This window comes from Anarrhichthys ocellatus, unplaced genomic scaffold, assembly GCF_004355925.1.
Source record: "Anarrhichthys ocellatus isolate YVR2014 unplaced genomic scaffold, GSC_Weel_1.0 scaffold13, whole genome shotgun sequence".
NCBI lineage: Eukaryota > Metazoa > Chordata > Actinopteri > Perciformes > Anarhichadidae > Anarrhichthys > Anarrhichthys ocellatus.
Window position 1 is genome coordinate 4,916,910 of NW_022280043.1, and position 16,586 is coordinate 4,933,495.

General features: G+C 43.4%; 1 protein-coding gene across 3 annotated transcripts in view; it reads left to right on the forward strand.

The window, feature by feature from the left end:
- The first annotated feature begins 257 nt into the window (after positions 1–257).
- ttyh1 (tweety family member 1) overlaps positions 258–16,586 on the forward strand; it is a 19,288-nt gene continuing 2,959 nt past the window's right edge. Inside the window, exons 1-13 of one of the 3 annotated variants that reach the window (XM_031852943.1) lie at positions 258–775; positions 4,243–4,408; positions 5,874–6,103; positions 8,475–8,586; positions 9,792–10,126; positions 12,040–12,135; positions 12,248–12,320; positions 13,859–13,934; positions 14,073–14,128; positions 14,406–14,498; positions 14,594–14,686; positions 14,779–14,918; positions 15,588–15,755. In XM_031852943.1, coding sequence (XP_031708803.1) covers positions 4,274–4,408; positions 5,874–6,103; positions 8,475–8,586; positions 9,792–10,126; positions 12,040–12,135; positions 12,248–12,320; positions 13,859–13,934; positions 14,073–14,128; positions 14,406–14,498; positions 14,594–14,686; positions 14,779–14,918; positions 15,588–15,755 — 1,607 coding nt within the window. In that variant the 5' untranslated portion in view covers positions 258–775; positions 4,243–4,273. The remainder of the gene's footprint in view (positions 776–4,242; positions 4,409–5,873; positions 6,104–8,474; positions 8,587–9,791; positions 10,127–12,039; positions 12,136–12,247; positions 12,321–13,858; positions 13,935–14,072; positions 14,129–14,405; positions 14,499–14,593; positions 14,687–14,778; positions 14,919–15,587; positions 15,756–16,586) is intronic. The other 2 variants (XM_031852944.1, XM_031852945.1) reach the window with 2 other exon arrangements.

Genomic DNA, 16,586 nt, shown 5'->3' on the forward strand with positions numbered 1-16,586 from the left:
GTCGCAGCCTTAACAGGGCTGTCATATAGGCAGGAGTTCACTGTTTTGCACCCAACATGTGAGTGGATTTGATAAATTCTATTTTCAGTATTATCTAGCGCGCACAGTTGGATGCCTTTTGACCCTTTCTCTCAGTAATCCGGTCAGGGTTCAGTGTGGTAGTCTGGACGGAGATTGGTCGGGTTCATGGGAGTTTGCGTGGATGGTTGGTGGGGGTCGGCAATTACAAGTGTGCCTCAGTTTGAAGTGAGTGAGGGGTGAGACCCTGCTAATCCCCGTTAACAGATTCATTATCTTTGGGCAATATCGCGTTGTGAAGTCGCTTGGGTGTTAAGCTACGAAGGGCTACAATGCAACGATAAAGGGTCCCTTAGGGGTGTCTCCTCAATCTTAATCCCTCTCTCTCTCTCTTTCTCTCTCTCTAAACTCACTCTCTCTCTCTCTCACTCTCTGTCTCTCTCGCTCGCTCGCTCTCACTGAGAGCTCCTCTCTCATCCATCAACACAAGCACCTCTCCACTGTCACCAGACAACCATTCAATTATTGGCTATTTAACATTTCACTAACCGCAAGATTTATCGGCTCCTTCTTTTTACCCCCATTTTGACATATTTTTGGCATGTCTCCAAGCTACTTTTTCAGGATGATGTTTTTTCAAGAGCATCAAGCGTTGATGGCTGGCAGTATACCCCTTTGAGTGGGTTAATATTTCACAGACACCGGCGGAGTGAAGAGACGAGGAGGAGAGAGAAACCTCCCAACACAACCGACTGAGGTAAGAGACTGATCTCTCTTCTGTCGATTACGGCTTAATTGTTGATATGGTGGAAAGATGAATCCTCAATCCAGTGAAATATGATGAATTACACATTACACCACTTCACAGTCTATTGCTAATTTGGATCAATACTTATTTTTTGTCAAATATGCTTGATGGATGATCATGAAACTATTACACCATATTGCCAAAACTATTGCACCTATTGGATGAATCTTCTCCCATGGACATTTCCAATTATTTCCCGCCCAGTTATAGTTAATTTGTCTCATATTTCCTCTAAATGTGTTGCGGACTATTTGTTTTAATCTGCAAGATAATATTTAGTTGTGCATTGGTTTGTTCGGTCAGACGTGTGGAAGCGTTTTGTCACCATCATCTTGTCACGCTGGACTCTTGCACACATCAAAGCGCTGATTCGCTCTGACTTACTGACTATGAGCTACACTCACTTACCTTCGGTCAGCTGCGCTCACTTTGAAGGTTCATTGTTTGTGGAGCTGAACATCAATTTTACAGATGAATGTAAAGTGAAAATGATTTTCCTCTCGCTTCACATCAGTACATAAAACTAACTTTGCATCCTTCATAAAGATGTTAATTCATTTCTCCTGGCTGATGTCGTGTGACTGTAATTTTCTCTCATACATTACGGTCATTAAGGTTGTTGTTAAAAGGATGTTAGACGACCGCGCTGGCTGTAATGTGAACCATAAAAGATTTTATGTGCATCATTGCAGCAGCAAAAGGACTACATTGATTATATATTCTGCTCAAGAGAGTTGTATTGCCATACAAAGATGTAGGTGGAGATGAATGTCCTGTGCTAAAGATGATCCTAAATTCAGCTGACAGAGATGCCTCAGCCTTGTTCTCATTAGCTGCCTCACAAAATGGCTCTTTTCTTTACATTCAGACATCATGGAGTCTCGTCTCACGCAAGTGATTTCATTCTCTGTGTCGTCTGAGCTCCGTGCAGACTGAACGCGGCACAATTATTCTCCTGTTTTTTGTGTATTTTTGTGTTTTTTTCTTAAGAGCTCATGGTTGGGAGAGAGGATGTTGTTTCTTCGCCATCTCGCTCCTCGTCTGTACCTTTTTTTTGTCTTCAGTTATGCAATGGTAAAAGGCACGATAACGAGCTGGCAGGAGACATCACGTCAAGTAGAGACTTCCTATCTGTGACAACTGCTGAGTAACTGCTGCTCCACAGGACCGTGACCTGCCCCTCCCCTCACTTCCATCAGCACCTAATTAAGTTGCTTCAAACACTTTCTGGGTTGCAGGAGAATCCTACCTGAACTTTGACCTGAAGTCTGTCACTGCTCTGTGTTTCCTCTCCATACATCTTGAATTGATTTTGTGTGAGAAGTGATATCCCAATAAGAAGGATAGCCTGCTGTCATGCTGGTGATTCATCTTTCTTTATCTTTGGTTGTTCGATAAAGGTGTATTCTGCCTCTTATTTGCCTCACGGGGAAAATCGTTATTAGTGCATTTTGTCATCAATCACAGGAAATGCTTTTCTATATTGACCCACTTTATTGTTGGCGGTGATCACAACAGGTAGCCTGATTCTCCTTTGACTGCGGAATTATTCCCTCACTTGATTATTATGCCTCTCGAAAAGCTTTTATCGTCTCCAAAGTCTGATAAATGCACCTCACAGACTTGCCTCACAGCTCCAAAAAATGCATCTAATCTAATGAATTCACTCAAGATAAATGGTCATGAAGGAATGCATAAATATAACGGCGCACAATCTGTTTGCACTGCTGATGTGTGGCGGATGGATGCGACTCTCACAGCGTGTGAACCATAATGTTCAGCACCATTTTAATAAGGGAAATGGAGTGTTGGCAATGATTCGATTTGTGACAGTTGGGCTGCTGGAACCATTAAGGTGAACAGGCTTACTGTAATGGGCTTACAGCCACCCTGTCTGCAGTGGGCGAGCTGTTAACTTGATCTGAGCCATAAACGCCTCAAATCTGAAAGGGAAATTGTCTGGCGTTGACTGTGCCATGTGGCTAAATCTAAACTTCATCATGCACAGTATGCACGAATCAATAGGGATAGAAAAAAAGCCTTCAGCAGTGTAGAATACTGTGCTGATTGAAAGTTCTATTGAATACATAACAGCTGCAAAAAAGGACAATAAAAGCCTTTAATTCAGAATCTATCTGACATTATTGGATCCTTTTCGACTCTCATGCAGAATTGTATCTGTCTGTAATATCGGCATTGAGCTGAGCTGTATAACCCTTTATATTTAAGCATCAGTGCTGTTGTTGTGAATAGTCGTCTCTGTGCTCTCCTCTCTTGAGCTGTCTTGAAACGCTGCTTTTTTTAAACAGTAAAGCGCTGACGGTCTCTTAATCTGGACAGCCGGTATCAGAAGCCGACCAGGGCTCTCGTCTCGCCCTCTGTTCCCCCTCCGCTCTGTCATTGTAATGAGGATTCCAGTGTATGTTGTGGCTAACCGGATTTGCCCTTTGTATTTACCCTACTTTCTCCCCCTTGGTCGGCTTTAGGAGGCAGTGGTTTATGATGTGGTCAAATATATCATGTTTATAATGGTCCTCTTGGGGCGTAATACAGTGTTCTTCTCCTGCATATACTCTGCCAGGAAGACTTCTTGAAAGACCCCATATATCCCCTATATAATCCACGCTGCTCCTATAGCAGATACCCTTCATAAGGTTAAGAGAGAGGTCTTTGAATAGTCACGTAATCTCCCCGGGTTCAAGGCCAAACCCCTCTGGCTGCTAGTAAGAGTTTTTATCGTTTAATCTTTTGATTACTTTTTCGATTCTTTGATTCAGCATTTGTGCAATGAAATATCAAAAAACTCGTTTCCAGAGGCCAAAATTACTATGAAATATTGTCTTTCTTTCCAATTAACAGTCCAAAAGCCAAAGATATTCAATTTAAACTACAAAATATTTGAAATGCTTGAAACAGCAGGAACTTTACATGTTGATTGATTAAATTACTTAAATTATCACCAAAATCGCTGTAGATTAAGTTTGTCAATTGCCTGATTTATCAGTTAATTGACAAGTTGTTTGAGCTCACAGCACGTTACATGCTCAACAAAATTTGTTTGTTTGAAATCTTAATGCAAATAGCGGGGCGGGTAAAGCTAATAACAAGCTAGCTTTATTCAATGATGTTGCCATGATGAACTGATCTTAGGTCAGTGAAGCCAAACATTGTTGTACCTGAAGTGTTACAGGCAAAAACCCACTCACCTCAGCCTCTGCTCTGAGTGATGTACTGTGATTTCAACTCCCAAGAGTCTGTTTCGAGTAACTGGCTGAAATTTTGACCCTTACTTTGCACAGGTGACCACTGGTCATAAATTGTCTCCACTGAGCCCGGATGGAGGAGGGACATAGTGGCCTTCACCCATTCTTTCCCCTCTCCTCTGCTCTCACCCTCCTTTCCTTCTCCCCCCGCAGGGTGGAGGAGGGGGACCGGTGGCAGTAGAAAATGGCTGCCTTGACAACTGTGCCCAGCTATGCCCCTTCACTGTGGGTGAGAGTGTGTCATGCCCTCCCCCGGCTGGACCTCACCATGCAGATGAAGGACAACACCTTTGTCCCCGACAGCTGGGAGTACCAGCAGGTAACAGACACCTGCCACACCACATGCTGTACTGTAACTGTCCAATCTGAGGTGCCGCATTGCATAATATTTACAGCGCTGTATCCCCCTGTTTGTAGCTATAACTCTACAGGTGCATTGTACTACAATTGAGTGACTTGATGATGGGCAATTTGTTCTACATCACACTTTAAATTGCGCCATAAACCCCGCAATGTAACTGCAACCTGCAGAGCTATAATGGCATTTGCAGTCCTTTTAAAACAAACCTTTTCATGCCAACTCATTGACCTCATCATTGGTGGGAAGATTGCACTCGTCCCCTCCAAGAGCCCCTTAGCTCACATCTGACCTTTTTTAATTTTATACTTTGCTTTTTAGATTTCACAGCGCTCTTCCAAACTGTCACATGCACCTCTGCCTCTGTGCATGCAAAGTGGAGATATTTTATGCAATTTGGTTTCAGGGAGTGCATGAGATTCAACATGGTCCTCTAGCAGGTTTCTGCACAGTGTAGTCTCTGCTGCAAAATGCAAGGTTTCATCCTTCTTCTCCTCCAACAGGCTCTCATACAAAAACGCTCCAGCCAGCAGTGTCTCACAGTGGCATGTTTGTGACTTCTCTGCGGTACAAAGAGGAAGGGGGGACGCAAATTATCCTGCAGAACAGAAAGACAAAAGGGACTGAAAGTGCTCCGAGAGAGGGAATGAGTAATGCGAGGATGTTGCCGAACAGAAGACCGGGCAGATAGAGAGAAACGGAGAGAGCGAGAGAGTTAGAGTGGGAGTGAGAGAGAGTGTCAGTGAATGTATTTAAGTAGGTCACAGATTATTAATAGAGATTCAGTGGTGTGGATAGAAAGAAAGAGAGGGGAGAGTGGGGGAGAGAAAGAGAGTGGGAGCGAGGGTGAGCGTAGGGAAAGAGGGGTGGAGCGATGGGGAGGGGCTTCACATAGCAGGAGGTGAGATACAGTAGAGAGAAGGTGGAGGAATGGGGAGTGACAGATGGGCAGATGGATGAAGGATAATACTGTAGATATGTGTTGGAGCAAAATGCCTTTCAGTAATGTTGACTTTATGACATGGAGCCTGATCAAAAGCAAAGTCTGATATGGCTTAGTGATATTAATAGTCACTATGATGCAGATCAGGGATTCATGGGTTAAAGCCTTTGAAACAAGCATGGATGGTCAAGAAGCATCTCAAATTAATTGCGTTAAATGTCCATCTATGTTGATGTGTGTCGCATGCAGCGTGTATCTGTATGCTTGATTTTTCCGCCTATTTGAAGCACACAATTTACATCCTCATACCTTTTTAATCATCATCTCCTGCTACTTAATGGGGGCGGGACCATATGACAAGCTAGATTAGTTGGTATTTGACCATCTCAAATTGCTCTTCTCCACTTGTAAAAAATGGAATTGGAGTGCCATCTTTCACATTCACTGACTCATCCTTTCTTTTCCTCCTCATCTTTTTCTCAGACTCTGCTGGTTTTGTCCAGTTTATCAGCCATAGCTCTCGTCATCTCCCTCCTGGTGGTCCTCTCCTTCCTCATACACTACTGCTGCTGTCACCGTGGTGACCGCACCGAGGGATCAGAGGAGGAGGAGGAGGATGAAGATGCCAGCACAGGTCACGGTTACAGCGGGAAGAAGGGGCGGGGCATCTGCTGTGTCACGTGGGTGGCGGTGGCGTCTGTCACGCTGTGCTGGTGAGGAGGAGTCATTACAACCACAGAGCTGTTTTGTTTTATGGCAACATACACAAGTCGCCTTTTAGCAGTGATGGAAGAAGTACTCAGATCTTTAACTAACTACCTAACTATCAGTGAAACACTGTAAATATAAAGTATTAGTTCATTCTAGTAACCAAGTACTGGTTACTCTTTACACACCTTTAAAATATGATAAACAGTAAGATACAAGATAAACAACTCAGCAAAGCAATCAGTTAGCTATACCTCAACCAGCGACAACATCAAAATGGCCCTCAGACATTAATGCACCTGTAATGATAATCCAGTATCAATACATACATAACAATATCACAATAACTTTTGATACATAAAGCATACTTTGCTGATAGTTTGCAGAAAGTGAAATGAAAAGATTGATACCACTCATGGGCCAGCAAACTGGTTAGTTAATTTTATTTAAGTTTAGCTTAGCATAAAGACTGGAAACAGGGGGGAAATCTAGCTTGACTCTGTCCCCCCTGTTTCAAGTCTTTATGCTAAACCAAACTAATCTGCTGCTGGCTGTAACTTCATATTTATTGTACTGACGCCGGAGTGGCATCACTCTTCTTAACTAACTTTCTGCAAGAGGGCGAATATGCTTATTTTCCAAAATGTTGAAACTCTTCCTTTAATTTAAACCATCTGAGAAGTTTAGAGGGGAAATCCATTTTTGTTGAAACTGCAAACAACTCGTAGATGTCTGCAATGTGACAAGAGGCACAAGTAGTACGTACAAAGGGTCACAAGCCAAAAAGATTGGGAAATACTGGTTAAATCTTTAAAAACATATTGTATTTCAAATGCTTATCTTGTGTTTTTTAGGTAGAATCTTGAAAAGTAACTAGAAACTATAGCTGTCAGATAAATGCAGCAAAAGGTATTCCCTCGGAAATGTAGCCGAGTTGAAGTATAGAGTAATAAAAGCTAGAAATTCTCAATTACAGTACAATTACCTCAACATTTGACTTAAGTACAGTCGTTTTAACTGGAACAACAACAAGGCTGGGAATCACAAGCTGTCACCTTCTCCATCGTCATGTGCTTCTTAGTCCCTCACACAGTCACCAATGTTACTGGAGAGGAGAGGAGGCATGGGTGACAGCTGATGATCACGTTAAGTTGCTGTTTACCGACCACAAGCCTGTGACAGCACTGTGTGTGTCAGTTTGTGTGTGTGTGTGTTTGTGTGTGTGTGTATTTTAGTGGTTTCCTCATCGCTGTGCGTGTGTGTGAGGGTGATCTCAGCTCGCCCACCTACAGTACAGCAGTCATTTACCCACCGGTGTTCCCCTCAGATCTGGTGACCATGCAGTCATCAAGTCAGTACACTGCCTTCGCATGGACCTTATACAGAAATGCTGCTTGACATCTTTCCAAAACACTCTGGTAAAGGGGAAGTCACTGAGGGGAAAGCTCAGCTGCCCATCAGACATTTTATATCCAAAGCTACAGGCCCAGCTGTGTGCTGTCATACGATTATGGTGCAATTGAATGCTTATTATATCCCAGTACATTCCCTGCACATTTATATGCACTGGGACTGTTTTGTTACATCACAGAACATAATGTACCGGGGATCTGAGTTCAGCTGTCATAATGATGTCATCATATACAGACTGTTAGGTGGATGTGGGTCGTGTCTCCCCCTCATGGACCGTAATGTAATGTAGTCCTCTCCTCCTCTGATGCTGAGCTTTGTGCGCTAGACAGGGTGGAAAAATAATGCTGCAGTTTAAAATATTTCATGTGACATGGTGGCCTTTTTTGTCACAAACACAAAAACAGCCATTTGAAATGCAGCTGCATTAGACAGCGTCCACATTTGGCAGCTTGAAATGCAAAGCGCACACAGACACAGACACACATTCCTCCTTTTCCTTTCCCCCCTGCTTTCTAATCTGGGTCACATACTTTGTGGGAGATTGGGTCATACCATTCCTCTCGGGTTTGAGGGGATTTGATGAACATCTGGCCCGAGCCTTAATCTGAATATTTGAATAACAGAAAGATGCGTAAACATTTTCGCTCTGTTTAAAATTTCGAATATTTTCTATTGCTGAAGCTTAACGGTTGAGTGCGAAGAGTCAGTTTTCCCATCATCTGTTTATTCCTTCCCCTGCGCTCCACTGTTGGTATGCTCATCCAGAGCACACACATCCCATCCTCTCCAGGTCTATCTCCTTGTGTCACATTAATTTAAAATGTACATACACACTGAATTAAACATTAAATTTATGCCTCTGCTATCTGTTATTCTATTCCCCCCCCCCCCCCACACACACACACATATGTATACACCTCCCACCATGTTTTCATGCCTCTTTTTTTTCCCCTCCCTTTGCAGTGTTGCCATAGGCATCGGTTTCTATGGCAACAGCGAGGCTAATGATGGGATGTATCAGTTGACCTCGTCTCTTCTCACAGCCAATTATACGCTAGCTTCCATCGATCTGCTGGTGAGTGCTGCAATTTCACAAGTAAACTGTCAGAATATCTAACCTGCGTGTGCGTGCGTGCGTGTGCGTGCGTGCGTGTGTGCGTGCGTGCGCGCGTGTGTGTACTCATGCTCGCATGTGGTGTGCAGACAGAGAGAAAAAATGAGATACAAACTTCTGTTTTTTATCGATTTGCCGTAGTCAGGCAGTGGTTTATGTGTCAGACTGCTAAATGTCCTTCTGATATCTGATCTTACCCTCATAAAGCAGTAGCATTAGACACAGTTGAAAGAGAGAGGGAATAGGCACGCAGACACCGCACAGAATAATATATATAATAGAATAATTATTATGATATTTGATATAAATATTTACTTGCTAAATGTGAATAATAAGACACATTTATCAAGAAACTTGCTTATGCAAAAATGTAAAATAAAGTAGTGAAACTTAATTAGAAATATACATTAAAAACATGTATACAAAATAAACAAATCTGCCCCATTGTTCTATTAACATGTGGAATTAATGACGGATACATATATTTATAGTATTTGAAAAAAAAAAGAGATAACAGGAAGTTGGCTGAAATCGAAATTAAAAGAAAACCTAACTAACCTAAAATAAATGCTGCTGCTAGAAGACGAGTTATATCAGTGAGATCAAACAATAAAGAAGAAGAAACATGGACGAAAGCTAAACTAAAAATAAAAACTAAGACTATACACTCTACAGGAATGTATGTGCAGGCATGTCCTATTTAGAAATGCATATACAGGTAAAAAAAAAAAGGTCAGATATTGAATAACAAGACAGAGGCTTTCTCAAAAAGCAGTAGCTGCAAACAATAGGCTTAAACGACCCTATTCTGAATGAGACAGATAACAAATGATTCATCATTTTGCACAGTCATACAAAAACATCCTGTGTCTGTGCTGCTGCAATCCACGATGTTCTCTAAGCCAACTTTAAAAAACCTGTTGTATGTTTTAAAGTGTTTTCATGTAAAAGGAAATCCTTTTGTACTTTGCAAAGTAAAAGTTTAATTTGTGTTCAAATGAGGGACATGCAGTATTGAGCCACCGAGGTGCACATAATCTTTAGTTCTCTATCTCCATAACAAAACCACTCTAAGCTGACCACCATTTTATGAGCATCATGTTTTCTATTTTGTGGTTTCCGTCCCACTTAGCTCCCCTCACATTCTGTCTTCCTCCCACTCCAAGATTTCAGACACAATTTCTGGGCTGCAGCTGTCTGTCGCTGGCCCCCTGACCTCAATGGAGGAGCTCTTTACTGGCAGTAAACCCTTCCTGGCGTCGACGCGGAACTGCCGGAGGTTATCTGAGAACGTGATCAACCTCCTCTCCTCCATCTCCCTGGCTCGGTCCAGTGTGGACGCAGGATTGGGCAATGACAGCATCAGCTGGGCGTCCATCATACCTCTAACCCCAGTACCTCCCTCTGTGGCCCCTACAATGGTGCCTACCGGTGGCTTGATGCCCAGCCCCTTCTCTCCTGGCTGGGCGGCCAACACGCTGATGGTCAATGAGGACTACAGGTGAAGATGCAGTCTAGATCTCCACCTGACTAGCAGATAGATTTATTTCATAGATTGTTATTAGTAAATGATACTAAGTGCTGCCTGGATCTGTTCCTGGATGCATATTGTATTCCAGATGATTCAGTGCATATATAGATACCCACAATACAATACAAATATATTTCTTCCCATATATTGCGATTAAAACCCAATTCAATATATTTTGTTATAGCTGCATGTTAGCACTTTGTTTTATGGCTCTGTATTTTCCAAATAATTAAAACAAAATTCAAAGAAGCTCCCCGAAAAGAACGACATAATTTGGCTCTAACTGGAAGGAAAATAAATGCTGTCTACCGCCACAACAACAATAGTAAACAGCGCTAGTCAGCTCTCTGGGAAATAAGAGGAAAGCTTTCTCTCAGTTTGCCTGTTAATGTCCTTTTTTCTGCTGTAAATCTGACCTCTGATAGGTTTACTCATAAATGTATCTGTTGCTCTTTGTAATTGTGTAAGAAACAATGATTCCCATCGCGTTTCCAACAAAATAAATGGCGTACCTTCATTCTTCTTATAAAACAATCTTGATTATTGTTCTTTCTATTTACAGAACGGTAATGTGATAAACAAGCAGATTTGGAGGAGCATAAACCATCTGGATCAATTTCACAATTATCAATGGCTGTTTATCAACACTGTTGACAGTGTTGAGGCTGAGGAAACTATCTCAACCAGCCTTTCATAAATGTTGCATGTTTATCAAGATGCCTGGGTTTGTTGAGGTAATGTAATGGAAACTTTCTTTCAAAAGGGCCAAAATGTTCTGGCTCATAATGGATCAATAGGATGCTTTTATATTGCATAATAATAACATCGGAAGTACTGCCTCCCATAAACTAACCACACACAGCAAACAGACAATCTTCATCCCTCCCTTTAAACAGTGAGAGGGGAAGTAAGGTTCAACCTCAACCTAACTTCACCACTTCCCTGATCTCATATAGTGGAGTCCTGTGTCTGCCTTAACTTCAATAGCAGATAACTCAGTCCTACCACAGACACACACACTAAGTGAATGTCTCACTTCTGTTTAAAGAGACATGAATACATATCCCAGATCAGTACTGTTAACAGAATACAATACTCTTATTACACTTTCATGGAAAGGTGGAAAAAGATTGCAAGTTTTAATCCCAGATCAGGTGGAAAAATGTGATGAAAGGAACGCTGTATATTTCACACATCACCAAGAACATACTGGCTAGGATGCAAAGTCAAAACTAATAATAAATATGCATGGTGCCAAGGTTGAAATTGCAAATGAACTTCACATCCAGATCGTCTCATCCCATCACGTCTCCTCCTGGATCGACACTACTGGCAGAACAGAGATCGTAACTGGATGCACACTAAATCATTCCCTGACTAAATCAAATCCTTCATTTGTTACTTTGAAAATTTACAACCCACTACTTAACACAGTTTACAAATGAAGTCCGACCATTCTAAACGGAGGAGCAGTTGAAGGGTCAAGGTTCAATTTATTCATCAATTAAAAACATCGAAATGAAAGTGCTGTCGTACTAATCAACCAACTCTGATCATCTAAAAAGAGTGAAAAAATATTCAGAAATTAAAACCGTAAATGAAAAGAACATAAAATTATAGACCATAGAATTAAATTAGAATAATAGTTCCTCCTTACAAATGTCTGGCTAGTAGTGATAAACCAGCATAGCATAGCAGTTGCACTATGATTTTTGAAACACTTATTGTTTCGATCACACAGTTGAAAGCTGTGGGAGAAAAAAACCTCTTTAAATTGACCGTGAGCTGTTATTCTTTCTGTTCTAAGGTCAAGAATAACCTTTCACACAAACATTTATAATAGTTTTTAATGTTTGTTGTGTTTGTGTGTTTCTTTGTTAAAGGTGGCTATCATACGTGTTGTTGCTGCTGCTTGACCTCATAGTGTGTCTGTTCATCCTGCTGGGACTGGCCAAGCAAGCCCGCTGGCTGCTCATCCTGTGAGTACACACACACTCACACACTTTCTAGCGTTAGACACGAACCATACAACGCTGGATTGATGGTCAGGGTGTCATCTTGGCTGAAGAGTTTGTGCTGTTCCCTCCACAGAATGACCGTGCTGGCGTGGCTGGCTCTCTTCCTAAGCTGGGGCTCCCTTGGCTTGGAGACAGCCACTGTGGTGGTGAGTAGACCCAGAGAAACTGCTCTAGTGAGCAGAGGCCAGGGCTGAAGGGAGGGAGCGGAGAGATGAAGCGCTGGAGGAATAGGAAGTGAATGGGACTGTCATGGGAGGGATGGGCTGGCACCAGCTGAGGGAAGAGAGTTACAGGACACCAAAGCAATGTGTGTGTGCGTGTATGCATGTGTGTGTGTGATTTCTGTGTCCATTGTGTTAAACTGTGAAAAGATCTGCCTCCTAGGGAACGCTGCAGTCGTGGCAGAGGACCAAAAAGGCAGGAAAATGGGGCAGAGATTAAAGATTCAATGCGTGTGTGCACAAGTGCGTTTGTGAACAAATTGTGTTTGTGCATTAAAGTGCGTGCTTGTTGCGTAAGTGTGTTTGCAAGTGTGTGGGCGTTTGGCTTCGAGAAGTAAAGATGGAAGATGAAGAGAAGTGCTTTCAACACGACTGCGGAGGGGAGAGGAAGAGTGGGAGAGTGCATTTCGAGATCAGTTAAAGAGAGAGATTGAGCTAAAGTGAGAGAGAGAGAGAGGGGTGGGGGGAGTGGGTAAACCATCAGCTTGCCATCAGCAGTGCAGGACTTGAAGCTGTTGCTGTACTTCGGCCCCTTGGGGCTTCAGTCTGAGCATGCAAGAAGGTGGAAGTGCGAGTCAATCCTGTGAAAGTAAAATTCACAAACATGCTGCTGGACAATGTTCTGCTTTAACGCGTGAACATGACAACACCCCCAGTGTGCTGTGTCTTACAGGCATGAATCCAGGCTGTATTTATCAAGAACAAAGCACAGAGAGTTTTTTATGTCTCAAACAGAGGAGTGTCCTTTTTGAGTTTCCTCTGTGAAGTTTGCTCGTACTCTCTGAGGAGGAGACCGTTTTGGTCGGGGGGGGGGGGTCAATGGTGGTTGTTTTTCTGCACTGCTGCCCACTTTAAGAGACCCAGTGTCATTTGGAGCTGGCGGGAGATGGTCCCAAGGCCTGTGGGTCCACACAGAGCCGCTCTGTTTCTGGTCACTGACAGGGAAACAATGGGCCAGCTGTGGGCCTGCCCACTTTATTCTGTCCCGGGTTGCCACTTTTCCCATCAGCTGTGTGTGGCTCTCACTCCCTCTTCTGGTGGGGCGACATCAAGCTGAGAGTGTTTGTGGGTGTACCATCTCTGACCTGAGTGTATCCTCTAAAAACAATATAGGCCAGCAGTGTATTGAGATGATTTGGGAAAAACAGGTCAACAGAGGGGAGGATATGAGTGAAGAGCTGATGGAAAGAAAACTAGATGTCCGAGCGAAACACAGGTTTATCCAGGTCAGCATGTGATGCAGGCAGTTCTATATCTGCCACTGTATTGTGAGCCGCTGTCAGATATATGAGGAGGTAAGTATGTCAGTCGGTCAGTGTGTCTACTAACTTTTCCCTTGTGATCATTCTCTCTTGCCCTCCCTCTTTCGCCTCATCTGTCCCTCTCTCTCCTGCTGTGTTTTTCTCCTCCTCTTTTCCTGTCATCCTTCTCTCCATCTCCCCGTCACTCTCATTGCTTTGCAGGCTCTCAGTGACTTCTGCACAGATCCAAACACGTTTGTCGTCAACTCCACCCACTTCAACACTGGGACCAGCTCAGGTACAGTATCAATGCGCTTGATTCACCTCCCAACTGTGCGTATGTCAGCGCAATCGAATATAATGACAGTGAAATGTCCCCGCATCTTTTCTATTATGCACTGATCTGTTGTGCACTGGTGTTTTGCTGGCCATTCAGATGTGTTGGATTATTACCTGACCTGCAGCAGGCGCATGAACAGTCCGTTCCAGCAGGTAATGTGACCTCCTGTCAGTCACATGTCTTATGTATATAACGCATTGCTGGCATTTAGCTGCCTCTCTTACCCTCATTGATTCAAGGGAACAGGTTGCGTGTCAGACTTGCTCAAGGACAAATTATTTGAGGACAGGAGCCACAGCTGTTGCTGCATGTCCTGTCCTTAAATGATTTGCTCTCCAGATGAATAGCTCCTCGCTAAGCATAATAATGGTATATTTAAGCATTAATGCAAATTAAAAGCGCTTAACCCTACTGACTTGTTGGCTGCAGCTGCTGACCCAGTCGCAGAGGGCACTGTCGAACATCCACACACACCTCTCCAGCCTGGACAGAAATGCTCTCACGCAGTTCCCCAAAGCTGAGGTATGTCATTAGGTCTAAACATGCAGAAATAACATTTCTGATGCCTTTTCAGAGATTCTTTTTCTAACTCGTCTCAATTGTTTCGGGCATGGCAGAAGTCACTCAGGGAGGTTCAGCAGATACTCAACTCCACAGAGGGCAACTTCCATCAGTTGGTGGCACTGCTGAACTGCCGAGGTCTGAATAAGGTAACACAAGGCGCAGCAGCGCATGCAGGAAAGCTAAGTACCAAATGACTGATACTTTTTATTCATTGATATATCTGTCCATTTTCTTTCAGGACTACATTGACTCTTTGAAAGGCCTGTGCTACGATGGGATGGAGGGATTGCTCTACCTCTCCCTTTACTCTTTCCTCTCTGCTCTGGCCTTTACCGCCATCCTCTGCTCTCTGCCCGGCGCCTGGAGGAGCTTCCCCAGGTGAGAGAGAGAGTGGGAATATATGTAGGTGGTGCAAAGGTATAGGAGCAATAAATCTATTTTGTCCCACAGTGTCGTGGGAACATTTTGTTCTCTGCTCCTCCATTCATAAAGAATAAGTCTAGCATGCTTGAAAAGGGTTATAATACAGTAATACCATTAATGAAGTTTGGCCTCCTCAACTCTATTTTAGATTTTAAACTAGTTTCTTTTTTGCATGTTCAGGGGTTTGGTAGCCGTGGCACAGGTTTGTTGGATCTGCTGAGATGGATGTGGAGTAGATAGTTAGTTCCAAGTACAATGAAATCCATGAGAATCCTCTTCAAGTGTCGTCAGCTAACAGCGAGATTAGGTGGTTTGTGATCAGTGCTGCTAGTGCATCAGTCCTGTAGATCGGTAGTTTGATGTTTTCTGTGTTAACCATTTGTGGATGCATATGTCACTTTTACCATCTGAAGCGTGCATGTTATATCTTTTTTGTTCCTTGCAATATTAGAGTATAACTAACCATGAATAGTGACAGAGATAATCATGGAGATGTCTTGTCAGATGTCTTTAAATGGAACTATAAGAATGAATATAGCTATGAAGAGAATACGGTATAAAGGCACATTCATGGTTTCTCTGCTCACACGTGCACCTCTCTGTCTCTTTCATGGACGACGACAGTGAATCAGAGGAGTACGAAGACTCGGACAGCGAGAGTGAGGACCCCTTCACCTCCCATCAGGCACGTAGACAGACGACCTCGGGGTCTCAGCGAGGGGCCATGACCCCCTTCTATAATTACCCGGGGGCCGGGTGGACACCCCCCTTTTCTAGCGCGCCGCCCCTCCCGTGAGTAACACAGACACTCAGACACACAGACAGACAGACAGACAGACAGACAGAACGTCCCAGATGTTGCAGGAGGAGGAGGCTGCTCGTAGATACAGTTTGGCATAAAGCTAGTGCTTCTGTGTCGATATTTGTACCTATGGGCAGCTTTTATACTGATGCCCCCCCCCCCCAGATCAGGGATTGTAAAAAGTCCAGCATGTACACAGAGTATACTACTAAACACATAGAGACTGACTGAGCACTATTAAGACGTTTTTGTGCAAACACATAGTCCTTTTGGTGAAGAATTCACAGATTTCACCCCTCAAACAGCATTCATTTTAATCGTGATATACATAACAGATGTTGCAAAGTTATCTTTACTACAGAGTAGTTGAAGTGCAGTGTAGTCAGCTCGGTTCACACACTTTTGACTCTATATAGACATGTAGTCCAAATCCACAGAGCTGCCAGGTTAAGCACATGCATTGCAGACAGACACACAGACAGGTCAATATGGACTAGAGTGTAGGCAGAGAAACAGACACAACTCCAGAGGTCTGTCTGTCTGTCTGTGTGTCTGTCTCTTCGTCTGTCGAGTGTTTCGGGACAGACGATGTAGGCCGCTCGGTCATTTTCGCAGATCTTGTCTCAAATGGCGTGCTGTCTCCTAAACAGTAGTAGACTACTGCTGTGTTGGGGGAAGGGTGTCATTGATGAGGCAGCGCTCGTAAAAACTCCGGCGATGTGAGGCTCAGGTTGACAATAGGTAACCCCCAGACGTGCCCCCCCCCCCCCACTACGAGACAGCACGCCATTTGCGACAAGATCTGCGAAAATGACCGAGCG